This window comes from Microcaecilia unicolor, chromosome 2, assembly GCF_901765095.1.
Source record: "Microcaecilia unicolor chromosome 2, aMicUni1.1, whole genome shotgun sequence".
NCBI classification, from domain to species: domain Eukaryota; kingdom Metazoa; phylum Chordata; class Amphibia; order Gymnophiona; family Siphonopidae; genus Microcaecilia; species Microcaecilia unicolor.
In genome coordinates this window covers 386,582,230-386,597,127 of record NC_044032.1, presented here as the reverse complement: position 1 = coordinate 386,597,127, position 14,898 = coordinate 386,582,230, and the positions used below count along the sequence as shown (strand labels likewise).

Sequence of the window (14,898 nt, the reverse complement as noted above, 5' to 3'; positions counted from 1 at the left end):
CCCCCAAAAAAAGGCACACACAGAATTACTAAAGGTGCAGGGAACAATAGAGCCAGCCAGAATCTTTAAAAAAACACTCAGGACTGAGAAGTTTTCTGATTTGCCGTATCGTATCTCCCTCATCAAGCACGTCATAATGGACTTACGCCTTTCCTATGTCACTTCTGAAATCCTGTACGTTCAAGACCAGGAAGAAACGTATCATTCCCTACCAGGGGAAGACAGGGAATACACGCAGCTCCTCCCCCCAGGGACTGAAGCATACAGCGTCACGTTCATCACATCGAATGAAATAGCAAGCTATGCTTTACAGAAAGTGGGTAACAACTGACGCTGGACATGCAAAACATATGCCAAACTATGGCCTACTTAATTGTGATTCCAAGATCAGGATACAGAACTCACTATCTTCTATCCAATTGTAAGCCAAGAGCAGTAGACAAGTGACATCCTATATAATAATTCTCACCTCCAACGTTCTATGCTTGGGACCATGGCTCCCTGGAGGTGGTCTGCTAGGCAGACAAGCACTGACGTCACTGACGTCATGACAGCTGGTTCCAAAGCAAGCGTATTTCCCTACTCCTCCCCCTGCCTCGGAATCATCTGTCACCCCCCGCACTTTGGCACCCTCGACCCCCCCCCCCTTCCGTGAACCTGTCGGCCCCTCCCGGCCCGCCAAAAACCGCCCCCTGCCGCCGTTGGGGACTACCTGTGCTGACGGGGGACCCACACCCCCGACAGCCGAAGTGCAGTTGTGCCCTTCACGTTGCTTCCTCAATCATCTTCTCTGCAAGTTTCTCTGCGTGCGTCTGACGGGGGGCGGTTTTCAGCAACACGGGGGGGGGGGGGGGGGGGGAGAAATTGTCTGCCTAGGGCCTGTTTCCTTGCCTTCAGAAACGGGCCTTTTTTTACTAGTGTATTTAATATGTACGAATATCCAGTAAGCCTAATTCACCTCTTTCCCTAGGAATCTGTAGCAATGCAAAGTGCATATGGGGTTTCCTACCCTGTCATAAAATCCTGTGTAGCAGACTATTCTAGTGCTTAACATCCACAAATTTCAAAACAATAGGAAGATGTTAGAGAACATACAGTTACTTCAGCAGCAAGATCATTTAAACTACTTGCACTCATCCAAAGAGAGATAGCGGATAATTATGCCACGACTGCAGCAGGCGAGACAGATCACTTAACACTGGAGCAATATTCAAGGACTACAGCTTGTGCAAATTACATAGGATTTGCAAACCTAGATAAGTAAATTTGCTTGCTGCCCATTTAAGGGGAAATGATTCCCTCAAACAACGTTCAACACAACGGACTTAATGTGCAAACTGCTAGAGTTGTTCAGAGATGTTTTTATCAATTGCATGTGTTAAAGTAAAATTGAACCCATGATACTTCCCTCTGATTTTCGTGTGGGTCTTGCTTTGATCAGACTGGACTACTGAAACAGTTTGTATATAGGACAGTTTGTATATAGGAGTGGAGGAGTAGCCTAGTGGTTAGTGCAGTGGACTTTGATCCTGGGGAACTGAGTTTGATTCCCACTGTAGCTCCTTGTGACTCTGGGCAAGTCACTTAACCCTGCATTGCCCCTGGTACAAAATAAGTACCTGAATATATGTAAACCGCTTTGAATGTAGTTGCAAAAACCTCAGAAAGGCGGTATATCAAGTCCCATTTCCCTTTCTTCCTGTTTTTGAACTTGAGACGATACATGTTGCTGTGAATTATGGGCCTGGCGTGCATGGACCATGTGACTAGCTTGAATTTCACACTGGCTCCTGATACAATTTAGGATACAAATTGATGACACTTATTTTTAAGACATTTAAATGGTCCCAGAGGACTGGAGAAGGGCAGATGTGGTCCTTCTGCACAAGAGCAGAAGAAAGAGGTTGCGAATTACGGGTCTGTTACTCTGATTTCAGTGGTGAGTAAACTAATGGAAACACTTCTAAAGTGGAAGACTGTGAAGTTTCTAGAATCAAATGGCATGCAGGATCCGAGGCAGCACAGTTTTACTAGAGACAGGTCTTGTAAGACAAATCTGATTGATTCTTTGACTGGGTGACCAAACAGTTGGATAGGGGAGGGGCACTAGATACGACATACTTGGGTTTTAGCAAAGCCTTTGACACGGTTCCACATAGGAGACTGATAAATAAACTGAGTGCCCTTGGTATGGACCCTAAAGTGACCAATTGTCTCCTTCCACTTAACCACTTTTAACCCAGAGGGTAGTGGTAAATGGAGTTCACGCCGATGAAAAGGAAGTTATCAGTGGTGTGAAAGGACTGTCTGGTAAGGTGTATCTCTTTTTGCATGATACCAAACTCTGCAATAGGGTAGACACTCCAGAGGGTGTGAATAGCATGAGGAGGGGTCTAGTGAAACTTGAAGAATGGTCCAAAAATTGGCAATTAAGATTTAATGCTAAAAATGCAGGGTCATGCACTTGGGCTGCAAAACTCCAAAGGAACGGTATAGTATAGGGGGTGAAGTACTTCTATGTAGAAAAGAAGAGTGGGACTTGGGGGTGATCATATCTGGTGATCTTAAGGTGGCCAAACAGGTAGAAAAGTAAACAGTCAAAGCCAGAAGGATAATTGGGTGCATAGGGAGATGAATGGCCAACAGGAAAAAGAGATGATAGTGCCCTTGTATAAGTCTCTGGTGAGGCCCCATTTAGAATAATGTGTGCAATTCTGGAGCCCGCACCTTCAAAAAGATATAAAACAGGATGGAATCGGTCCAGAGTGCGGCTACAAAATTGGTCAGTGGTCTCTGTCAAAGCGTATGGGGACAGACTTATAGACCTAAATATGTAAACTCTGGAAGGAAGGTGGGAGAGAGGGGATATGATAGAGATGTTTAAATATCTTTGTGACATTAGTGTACAGGAGGTGAAAATGAAGGAAAACTCTGGAGTGAGCGGGCACAGGATGAAATTAAGAGGTTAGAGGCTCAGGAGTAATCTAAGGAAATACGTTCCTTACAGAAAGGGTGGTGGATGCTTGGAATAGCCTCCTATATCTGAATTCAAGTGTAGGACAGGTACTCCTTGGAAATGCAGGGTAGTGAGTGCCACTCTGTGGTGTTATGCTTGCTTGATGATCATTGCAGCTACAGTGGATGATGGGGCATGAGTGTGTGTTACAAAGGAACTTTCTACTGCTTTGGCAGTTGCAAACTGGAGATTTCCCTGAGCACCAGTAGGTTGTACTGGTGAGTTCACTGGAGATGACTAGTTTTCTCTCTATCTACTTCTGCTGGTGGGAGGAGATAATGCCTACTTGTTCAGAACGGTGCAGCCAGAGAAGGAAGACCGAGTTCAATTAAACATAGGTATCATGGTAAGAAGTGGTAATTCTCGTTATTATGCTAGGAGGTGTTCACATACTTCCCCCTAAATGCTGTATATTCCATACCAAAAACAAACAAACAAGGAGGTGTCAACACTTACCTCTCTTGTGGTTTATGCAGCGCATATTCCAGTCTGTGTGTGGAGCTACTTTCTGTGGCGACACTGGAGGTTATTAACAGAAAGACTAGCTCTGGGTTCGACAAGTGTGCCTGCAGGTTCTTATGTAGAAGCTTCTCCCGGAATGTCATGATCTGCTCTGTGTTGCGCCTGAATTTGTACCAACCTATCACATCCTGGGTAGAAGATACAGACACAAATTTAATACTTCCTTGTCCCACAACTGCAGTACTCTACAAAGAAATCTTCCAGCTTTTGGTTTCAGATGAACAGAATCAAAGAAGACCTGCTGAAGTGAAGGGAAAATGGCATAGGGGCATGATAGTCAGATTTTCATTTTTTATGTAAGGGTCTGAAGCAATATTAATCCTTCTACTATTACCAGCTTTTGAGGATAGGTGAGGGAGGTAATGGGAGGGCAGTGAGGCAAAGGGTACCTATGGCATGTAAAATAGTTATTAAAAAAAAAAAAAGTTAGTGCTATTCCAGAAAAAAGCTCCACGATAGCTTTTCAGTGCGGCAGACCTATCTGAAACGTGGCAACAGAATTAAATGTATCTAGTTGGGAATGCACTTCTAGGGCTGATTGATGGTAGCCTAAGAGGTAGCAAAAATTTAAAAAAAAAGTCATATATACCTTTTTACAACCTACAAGTATTTTCTTCAGGGCCTCCAGATTCAGCTCACCAGCCGAGTTATAAAAACTGAAAAAGTTGGAAGTAAGAGGTACAGTAAGTGCATTGTAGTATGCAACAGATCCCAGAGAAAAGAAGACAGGAAAGCAGTCACTTCCACTCAGACCTGAGGAAAAAAAAAAAGGCAGTCCTTCAAAATATGGGATAGTCCTGTGGAAAATTAAGCTCACTTGCATTTGGTGGCAGGACATAACCTAATTTTTGGCATAATTTTTCATCCTCCAGTTATCAGATCTCTATTTTCTATCTTCACTAATACACCCCCTCCACCACCCTAAGTACTAACCTATTTCAGTTGCCCCTTCTTCTCAGTTGTTCCTTATTTTTGTAATTCAATATAATCTGTTCATAATCCAGAACAGCCCTTCCCCTCCCCAACACCTGTACAATGACCTGCTCTGGGAGATGAGGTAAGCATCAGTCCATACAGATCCTGAAAATGCACTGATGGATTTTGAATAGTGCTAGTACCCCCCCCCCCAAGGGCTCCTCCAAATAGAACTGTGAACCCTTTCCTCCTACAGCTGTTCCCCTTGACTTGAGAGGCGTTATACATGCAGACTATGTCAGCCTGCATCTAAGGTCCTCACGTCAAGCAAAAAAAAACCAAAACTCCTGCATTTAGACCCATACAGTCTAATTCCATCACTGCTGGTGTAAAGCCCCTAAAGAATGAGAAACTGAAGGGGGGGGGGGGGGGAAGGGGGAGAAAGCATATTGCTACCCTAGCTACAAACCTAATAGGCTTCTGTGTAAATTCAGCCTGCTGAAAATGCTTCCTGGAGGTGGCTCAAGGGAAACTGCAGGGACTGATCTGGATATGTCAGAAGCATGTTGCATGTTACAAGTAAGCATAGATACTGAGCAGGCTTATGGGCTCTGCTCCCCATATACAAACCCAAACACAGGAGAGGTCACTATGTGGCTTGCAAGAGTATTCATTTAATCTCTGTTTTCACTCACAGCCTGATGCCACACTCCTTTAAAGCTTTCCCTGGGCTGCTTTGATGAGCTTGATGGGGATAGGGGAGGAACAGAGGCCTATGGAAGAGGGACGGGAGAAAGAATAGAAGCAGATAAGATGTGGATTCAGATGGTATGGTGAGGGGAACAACATATCTGCTTGAAATGCGGGCTGCTGGCATATTACCAGCAATTACATTACTGATTTATTGGATCTACCAGCCACCTGCCTTTCTTAATTAAAACCACTGCTTGGAAATCTTACTATGGCCACAAGTATCCTCCATCTGTCAGAATATTACCACTCTCATGTGAGAGACTTGGCAGATCTAAGGGTGCCCCCCTTGACTTTGGGCTCTAGGAAAGTACCTAGCTTGTCTATACATTAATCATGCCCTGTGTGGAACTGTGTCCTTCAGCTATGTACCAGAGTGTTGCTGCAGATTTCCCTACAGTGTGAAATTTCCTATTCTCATTGCATTATTGACTAGTACAGTTTCTCCCCCCCCCCCTTTTTTTTTTTAAGCCAGCACGGACTGGGGACAGCAGAAAGACTCCTGTGGGATGGAGGAACGCTTGGCAATAACACTTGTATCAGATTCTAGGGGGCATAATTAGTTCCACTTAGAGGGGAAGTTATCAATGTGGGCTGCTGTTAAGATGGGTTATTTTACCACAACCCGTACTATTTTAACATGGGTCCTATTTTATGCATGAGACCTAGTTACTAATAACCCAGGTTAACAATAAAATAACCCATCTTAATGATAACCAGGACTTGTTTGACAGGTCTGGGCTGTCAAAAGCCCAGAACTGTCAAACTCATGGACTGGAGGTCCATGCCTAGTGCCCCCACCCTGAGCCAGTGACATTGACACAAGTTTGGGGGGGGGGGGGGACTGGAGATCCAATGGGTTTCCAGCCCCCCTAATACCCCTAGCATCCCCCCCCCAAAAGCCCTGGTGGTCCAGTGGGATGCGAATCAAGCCCTCTCCTGGTGGTCTAGCAGCCCTCTTACCCGCCCCTCCGTATCTTTGTTGGAGGAGGGAGGTAGACTCCCTCCTCTTCCAGCAGTGTCGCCTTGAAAATGGTGGCACCCAGCCCTGCCCAGTGCATCCTGGGATACACTGGGCAGGGCTTCACATCATATAAGGATGCACTGGGCAGGGCTGGGCGCCACCATTTTTGAGGCAGCGCTGCTGGAAGAGGAGGGAGTCTACCTCCCTCCTACAACAAAAATACGGGGGGGGGGGGGGGGGGGGTCAGAAAAGGGCTGCTAGACCACCAAATCAGTGGGGCTGGAGACCCACCGGATCATCAGTCCCCCCTGAACTTGTGTCGGGGGGGGGGGGGGTCAGGGGGGCTAGAGGTCCACCGTACCTCCAGCCCCTGTGTCGCTGGCTCAGGGTGGGGAGGGGGGGTCAGTGGCTCAGGGTGGGGAGGGGGTCAGGATTCCTGCTCCTGCGGGGAGTAGGGGCTTCACTGGGGGGGATGGGGGGCCTGCTAGCATGCAAATGCATGTGGACAGGGCTCACCGTTCCTCCCCAATGGTCTGCAAACCCTAACGCCAGCTCTGAGCTGGCATAGAGTTTGCCGCAGACAGCACACCAATGTTTGGTGCGCTGCTCGCTGATCATTGGGGAGGAATAAGTTTAGCACGTATTTGCATGCTGGTTGTGCTAAGAGCCCTGTTTTGTATGCATCTACATGCTAGTTGCATTCAGAGCCCACAAGCGCGTTGTTTCACGCACTCAGGAGCTCTGATCATGGGACGGTAGCAAACACAGGCGCTAGTATGGCGCTAATAGCCTCTAGCACCTGCGTTTGCTTCTGATCGGACCATCAGTTACAGAAAATACTGGATTAGATAAAAATGAAGGAGCACAATTAGAATTGGGAGGAAAACCCCATGTAGTCATGTGACACCTTAGCCTTGGAACCAGAGTAAGGAAACAGACAAGCTATTTTGAGGATTCTAGCATTTATTGTTGCAGGTTTCACATATCCTAAACAACTCTGACATCTATCCCTCTCTTCTGCATGCTGCTACAATTTGTTAAAAAAATAAAAAAGGTAAAATTATGTATCATACCTGATAATTTTCTTTCCATTAATCATAGCTGATCAATCCATAGACTGGTGGGTTGTGTCCATCTACCAGCAGGTGGAGATAGAGAGCAATCCTTTTGCCTCCCTATATGTGGTCATGTGCTGCCGGAAACTCCTCAGTATGTCGATATCCAAGCTCCATCCGCAGGACTCAGAGAATTACACCCACAAAGGGACACTCTGCCCAGCTCACCACCGCCGAAACGGGGGAGGGGAATTAACCCAGCTCATCCCCACACAAGTGGGGGAGGGGAATCCGTCCAGCTCATCCCCGCGGAGCGGGGGAGGGACACCACCCCGCCGATGCGGGGGGATCTGGCTTATCCTGCAACCGCAACTGCGGGAGGAGCTGACTGACCCTAACACCGCCGAAGCGGGAGGGGTACAAAGCTGCCCTACAGCCGCACGAAGCGGGAGGGAGCGCCGGCAGAATTTATGTCTCAATCCAGCCCCGTAAAACGGAGGGGAGAGGAATGCAGCAGCTCACTGTAACACAAACTCGTCTCAACTCTTGAAGAATCCAATTGAAAAAACCTGAACACGAAGTCCTCCTGAACAGGAACTGAAGACTAAACTTGAATCTGAAATGCAATCAGAATATAAACAGTACAGATATCTGGGAGGGGCTATGGATTGATCAGCTATGATTAATGGAAAGAAAATTATCAGGTATGATACATAATTTTACCTTCCATATCATCATGCTGATCAATCCATAGACTGGTGGGATGTACCGAAGCAGTACTCACCCAGGGCGGGACATTGAAATCCCTGACCGCAACACTGAAGCTCCAAACCGGGCCTCCGCCCGAGCAGCCACAGTCAAGCGGTAATGCCTGGAGAAGGTATGGGCCGATGCCCAAGTTGCCGCCTTGCAGATCTCTTCCAAGGAGACGGACCCGGCCTCTGCCATCGAGGCCGCCTGAGCTCTAGTGGAGTGAGCCTTCAGCCGGATAGGCGGCGCCTTCCCCGCGGCCACATAAGTCGCTGCAATGGCTTCCTTGACCCATCTTGCCACTGTAGGCTTAGCAGCCTGCAGACCCTTACGAGGACCTGCAAACAGGACAAACAGATGATCCGATTTCCGGAAATCATTGGTCACTTCCAAGTATCTGATGATGACTCGTCTCACATCCAGATATTTGAGAGCAGAATATTCCTCTGGGTAGTCCTCCCTACGAAAGGAAGGGAGACAGAGCTGCTGATTCACATGGAAGCGAGAAACAATCTTGGGCAGGAAGGAAGGCACTGTGCGAATAGTCACTCCTGCCTCAGTGAACTGCAGAAAAGGCTCTCGACATGAGAGTGCCTGGAGCTCGGAAACTCTTCTGGCTCTTCTGGCTGAAGTGATAGCCACCAAAAAGACTGCTTTCAACGTCAGGTCTTTCAGAGATGCCCTCGACAAGGGTTCAAAAGGCGGCTTCTGCAAGGCTCTTAGCACCAGGTTGAGATTCCACGCAGGCACCACTGAGTGCAGAGGAGGGCGCAGGTGATTAACTCCCTTGAGAAAACGTACCACATCTGGCTGCGAAGCCAGGGAAGCACCCTTCAGGCGGCCCCTGAAGCAAGCCAGAGCCGCTACCTGGACTTTAAGGGAACTGAGCGACAGGCCTTTCTCCAGACCTTCTTGCAGGAACGCCAGCACTGAAGAAATTGGAGCAGTGAAGAGGGAAAGTGAGCCTGCTTCACACCACGCTGCAAAGGTACGCCAAACCCTGGCGTAAGCAGTAGAAGTAGAGCGCTTCCTCGCTCTCAGCATAGTGGCGATGACCTTGTCTGAGAAGCCCTTCTTCCTCAGACGCTGCCGCTCAATAGCCAGGCCGTAAGACCAAAGGGGGAGGGATCCTCCATCACCACGGGACCCTGATGCAACAGGCCCTGCTCCACTGGCAGCCGCAGAGGGTCGTCCACTGAGAGCCTTATCAAGTCCGCATACCAGGGACGTCTGGGCCAGTCCGGACCCACCAGGATTATTCGGCCCGGATGCTTTGCCACCCGGTCTAGTACCCTGCCCAACATGGGCCAGGGCGGGAACACATAGAGAAGCTCCTGTGTCGGCCACTGTTGGAGAAGAGCATCTACTCCCAGAGATCGAGGGTCCCGTCCTCTGCTGAAAAAGCGCGGCACTTGGCAATTGGCCGATGACGCCATCAGATCTAGGCTCGCCTGGCCCCAGCGCTTCGTGATGTCCAAGAACGCCTGAGCCGATAACTGCCACTCTCCGGGATCCAAGGTATGGCGACTGAGAAAGTCCGCCTTGACATTCATGACTCCGGCAATGTGGGCCGCTGACAGCTGTTCCAGGTTCGCTTCCGCCCACTGGCATAGATTCATGGCTTCCTTGGCTAGAGGGGCGCTCTTGGTACCTCCCTGGCGGTTGACATAGGCCACAGCCGTGGCATTGTCCGACAGGACCCGTACTGGCTTCAACGCCAGTACCGGGAGGAACTCCAAAAGCGCCAACCGAATCGCTCTGAGTTCCAGGAGGTTGATAGACCACTTTGCCTCTGCAGGAGACCAGAGCCCCTGCGCTGTCCTTCCCAAGCAGTGGGCCCCCCAGCCCGTCAAAGAGGCGTCCATCGTGACGACAATCCACTCCGGGGTCACAAGAGGCATCCCTGCAGACAACTTGTCTGTCTTCAGCCACCAGCTCAGCGCCTTGCGCACTGCTGGGTCCAAGGGAAGGCGCACAGCATAATCCTCCGACACCGGAGTCCAGCGCTGCAGCAGAGAGTGTTGTAGTGGTCTCATATGAGCCCTGGCCCAGGGCACTACTTCCATCGTGGCCGTCATAGAGCCCAACAGCTGCACATAATCCCAAGCCCGAAGCGGAGAGGATACTAGGAACTGGTCCACCTGAGCCTGAAGTTTGACAATCCGATCGTCCGGCAGGAACACTCTGCCTACTTGGGTGTCGAATCGAACTCCCAGATACTCCAGGGACTGAGTCGGGCGCAGCTGGCTTTTCTCCCAGTTGATGATCCACCCCAGGGAGCTCAAAAGAGCAATCACCCGGTCCACAGCTTTGCCGCACTCTGCATAAGAGGGGGCTCGGATCAACCAGTCGTCCAGATAAGGATGGACTTGTACTCCTTCCTTTCGCAGGAAGGCCGCGATGACCACCATTACTTTGGAGAAGGTCCGCTGAGCAGTAGCCAACCTGAACGGGAGGGCTCTGAACTGGAAGTGTCGGCCCAGGACTGCAAAACGCAGAAAGCGTTGATGAGGAGGCCAGATGGGAATATGCAAGTACACTTCCTTGATGTCCAAGGATGCCAGGAACTCCCCTGCCTTCACTGCCGCTATAACAGAGCGGAGAGTCTCCATGCGAAAGTGCCGAACTTTCAAGGCCCGATTGACCCCTTTGAGGTCGAGGATAGGCCGTACAGAACCTCCTTTCTTTGGTACCACAAAGTAAATGGAGTAACGTCCCTTGCCAAGCTGATTTTCTGGCACCGGAACGACCGCACCCAGGCGGATCAGATTGTTCAAGGTCTGCTGCACTGCCACAGCTTTGACCGGAGACTTGCAGGGAGAGAGTACAAACCCGTCTCTTAAGGGTCGGCAGAACTCTAGCTTGTAGCCGTCTCTGATGACTTCCAGCACCCAAGCGTCTGAAGTTACCCTGGTCCACTCGCCCAGAAACGAGGACAGGCGTCCTCCAATCTGCACTGGGCCATGGACCAGGACCCCGTCATTGGGTACGAGACCCTGGGGGAGGACCGGAGGGCGCACCTCCGGGACGGCGGTCTCTGCGAAAGGAATGCTGCTTGGGGGAGAAATTCCTCTTGAAGGAAGAGGGGGCAGAGGAGCCCGACTTGCCCGGGCGGTACCGACGGGCTTCCTGAAACCGTCCTCTGGAGATACCGGGGCGAGCACTGGCCCGAGCCCTGACCTCTGGTAACCTCTTGCCCTTAGATGTGCCGAGATCGGTCACAATTTTGTCCAGCTCGACCCCAAAGAGCAGCTTGCCTTTAAAAGGCAACTTAGCCAGGCGGGACTTAAGAGGCGTGGTCATTAGACCAATGTTTCAGCCAAAGCCACCGCCGCGCAGAGACTGTCTGAGCCATACCTTTAGCCGAGGCTCTCAAGACATCATACAGTAAGTCTGCCAAATAAGCCAAGCCCGATTCCAGGGCCGGCCAATCAGCCCTCAAGGAAGGATCCGAGGGGGAAGCCCGCTGCACAATCGTCAGGCACGCCCTGGCCACATAGGAGCCGCAAACTGAGGCCTGCAAACTTAAGGCAGCCGCCTCGAAGGACGACCTTAAGGCCGCCTCCAATCTTCTGTCTTGGGCGTCCTTTAGGGCCGTGCCACCTTCCACCGGCAACGCCGTTTTCTTAGTCACCGCAGTGATTAAAGAATCCACGGTAGGCCAAAGAAAGGCCTCCCGTTCACTTTCAGGCAAAGGATAGAGGCGGGACATAGCCCTAGCCACTTTGAGGCTCGCTTCCGGGACATCCCATTGAGCCGAAAATTAAGGTGTGCATGGCATCATGCACGTGGAAGGTTCTAGGCGGGCGCTTCGTCCCCAGCATAATGGCGGAGCCAACAGGGGCTGAGGGAGAGACGTCCTCTGGAGAGGAAATCTTCAAAATGCTCATGGCCTGCACTAACAGGTTGGGCAAATCCTCTGAGCGAAAGATCCGCGCTGCAGAGGGGTCATCCGCTCCATCCGAGCGGGAATCCGTCTCCTCCAAGGAATCCCCAAAGGACCGTTGGGAGAACTCAGATACGCTGCCCTCATCTACATCAGAGGAAACAGAGTCCTCTAAGGCCTGGGAATCCACCCGAGGGTGTTTACTTCCGGGGGCCTCAACCCCTTTATCGGACAAGGGAGAAGGGGCAGCGTTTTGCATAAGGAAGGCCTGATGCAGCAGCAAAATAAACTCGGGGGAGAAACCCCCCAGACTGTGCACTTCAGCAGCCTGGGCCACAGCCCTAGACGCACCCTCAACCGGCGCTCGCAAGAGCGGGGGAGAAACATGCTGCGCATCCAAGATGGCGTCCAGTGCGACACTCCGCGAAGGAGCCGCGCGGGAAGAACGGCGCTTAACTTTAGCCGCTTTTTTGCCATCGCTCAAATCAAGGGCAGCCATGGCATTAACGTCTCCCAGCTCAAGGGCGGCCCAAGAAGAAGCCGTCCGAGCAGAGTGGCCGGCCAAGATGGCAGAGGCGAACAGCGGGGGATGAGCGTTTATGGCGGGAAAAACCGCCGCACCGGAGGAAGACCCGGGACACTGACCGGCCTCCGAACTGACATCCAACAAGGGCGAATCAGCCTTTAAGACCCCCGCATCCCCGCTAGAAGCGCACACGCGGTCCGGGGAGCGATTCTTCGCGCCCTCGCCCTCCGACGCCATGGGCCACGTGGAGATCGATCGGGGAACCCCCTGCCCGCTATAAAAAGGTAAAAATTACCTGCTTCTCGCTCCGAGCTGTAACGACCTGGTGTCCCAGTGAGTAGCTGCAATAAACGTTTAAATAAACGTCGAAATAAACGCCTTTAAGGACGTCCAAAAATTTTTTTTTTTTTTTTACGGAGCCAGCGGGAGGGGGGAGAAAAGGAGGGACCTGGCGCCACCAGGTTTGCACTTTCTCAAGAAGAGCCCTCAACCCCAGGTACTCAACAAAACCTAAAAATTAGGCTTGGAGACCTAGCCAGAGCTGCTGCTGTGTGTGACCACCACCTGCTGAGATAGAGAACATACTGAGGAGTTTCCGGCAGCACATGACCACATATAGGGAGGCAAAAGGATTGCTCTCTATCTCCACCTGCTGGTAGATGGACACAACCCACCAGTCTATGGATTGATCAGAATGATGATATGGAAATAATAAATTGAAAGACTACCCTTTTTAAGGTTGTGTTTTAAGGACTGGATATAGACAAGAATCTGGAAATGAAATGTACTTTTATCACTGATGGTCCCTTGGTTGCTTAATTTTAATTGCTGGGCATAACACGATATTAGTTTTTAATGTTTTATTTTATGAAATGAAATGTTTTAAAATATGTTTCATGTATTGTTTTCTGTATGAAAATGTCTATTTTTTTTTATTGAAAAGGAACAGGAATCCTTATTTGTGGAACATAAAATTTACTAAATAAATTACTAACCTGAAAAGCCGATAGCAGGGCACATGCTTCTGTATGTCTGAAAGAAAAAGAAACCGTGATCAATTTCAATTAACTGGATACCTCAAGACAAGACTCCATTCTGTTGTTTCCTGAATCTGTATAGAAGGAGATGTGCTCTAAACTAGTCACTGCATTTCAAAATAGATATAGCAGAATTAAAAAAGGTACAGAGAAGGCCAATGAAAATGATAAAGGGGATGGGACGACTTCCCTTTGAGGAAGCTGGTGAAGATTTGGTTACGCATGTCTGCTCCTCTCGATTCTGCCAGGTACTGTAAATTGTAAGCCACTTTGAACCGAAACTTGTTTTTGGATAACAGTGAGATACAAGACAGAAAGAAAGAAGCTAGGGCTCTTCAGTTTGGAGAAGAGATGGCTGAGGGGTAATAGATAAGAGGGCTATAAAATAATGAGTGGAGTGGCATGGGTAGATGTGAATCTTGTTTACTCTTTCCAAAAATACAAGAACTAAGGGGAATGCAATGAAGCTATTATTTCTTCATTCAACATGTAATTAAACTCAAGAATTTGTTGCCAGAGAATGTGGTAAAAGTGGTTAACGTGGCAGGGTTTAAAAAAATGTTTGGACATCTTTTGCGATCTTGCCAGGTAATTGTGACCTGGATTGGCTACTATTGGAAACAGGATGCTGGGCTTGATGGATCTTCGGTCTGTCCCAATATGGCAACACTTATGTTCTTATGCTCAACTCATGGCTCTAGAGCCATCCTGAAGCAGAACAGTTAGAAAGTACCACTACCCTTACTGTGAGGCAAACACTGCAAGCTTGACTCCACAACAGCTCAACCCATTGAGGGGTATCCGTCTCCAGTCAACTGGGAAAGTTAGAAAGTTGCTGTGTTCTTTTGTTTCCTAGTTTTTAATCATTTAAAATTTGAAAAACGCAAAGAAAAGCATAAAATTCCCCACCTCTATGAAATAATTCATAATCTAGTAAATACATCAATTTTAGAAATCCTGAGCTTGCATAAACATAAGGGCTGTGGTCAAAAGTTTGATTCAGTCAGAAGATGATTCAGTCAGAAGATAATCCTTTCAAAGCTCACAGAGCAGAAATGCTCCCCAACAGCTTGCTGCTACCAAATGGTGGACCTAATTTATTAAAGGGTTCCTCCATTTTGTGCCAATTCCTCTGTGGGTGCACATATGGTGGCCTTCACAAAAACCTTCTTCTTAATAACAATATTACTACTGGATACCAGCCAAGCCCTACTCCAGTCAGCATACGTTATAAATACTTCACTGGGTCACTGCCATGCACACATTCCCTGCTCACCTACAAAAACTCTCCACTTGCCCTGCCTGCACACATTTGATACAGATCAACACCTGAGTGGACGACCACATCAAGCACTTCATTAACATACAGGAGTTATGCTAGCTGTAATGCTAGCAGGTGGCAATATACATTTCCTGCTGCTTGTCAGAACACAATCTATAATATCCATGAATAGACACATATAGGCAAAGCCTTGCA

The 14,898-nt window shown here is 49.0% G+C and overlaps 1 protein-coding gene across 3 annotated transcripts in view; it reads right to left on the bottom strand.

The window, feature by feature from the left end:
• The window catches only part of ABRAXAS1 (abraxas 1, BRCA1 A complex subunit), a 74,907-nt gene that overhangs the window by 39,703 nt on the left and 20,306 nt on the right, over positions 1-14,898 (bottom strand). For all 3 annotated transcript variants that reach the window (XM_030190560.1, XM_030190562.1, XM_030190561.1), the window contains exons 3-5: positions 13,380-13,416; positions 4,128-4,194; positions 3,473-3,666 (exon numbers count right to left, since the gene is read on the bottom strand). In XM_030190560.1, coding sequence (XP_030046420.1) covers positions 3,473-3,666; positions 4,128-4,194; positions 13,380-13,416 — 298 coding nt within the window. The remainder of the gene's footprint in view (positions 1-3,472; positions 3,667-4,127; positions 4,195-13,379; positions 13,417-14,898) is intronic.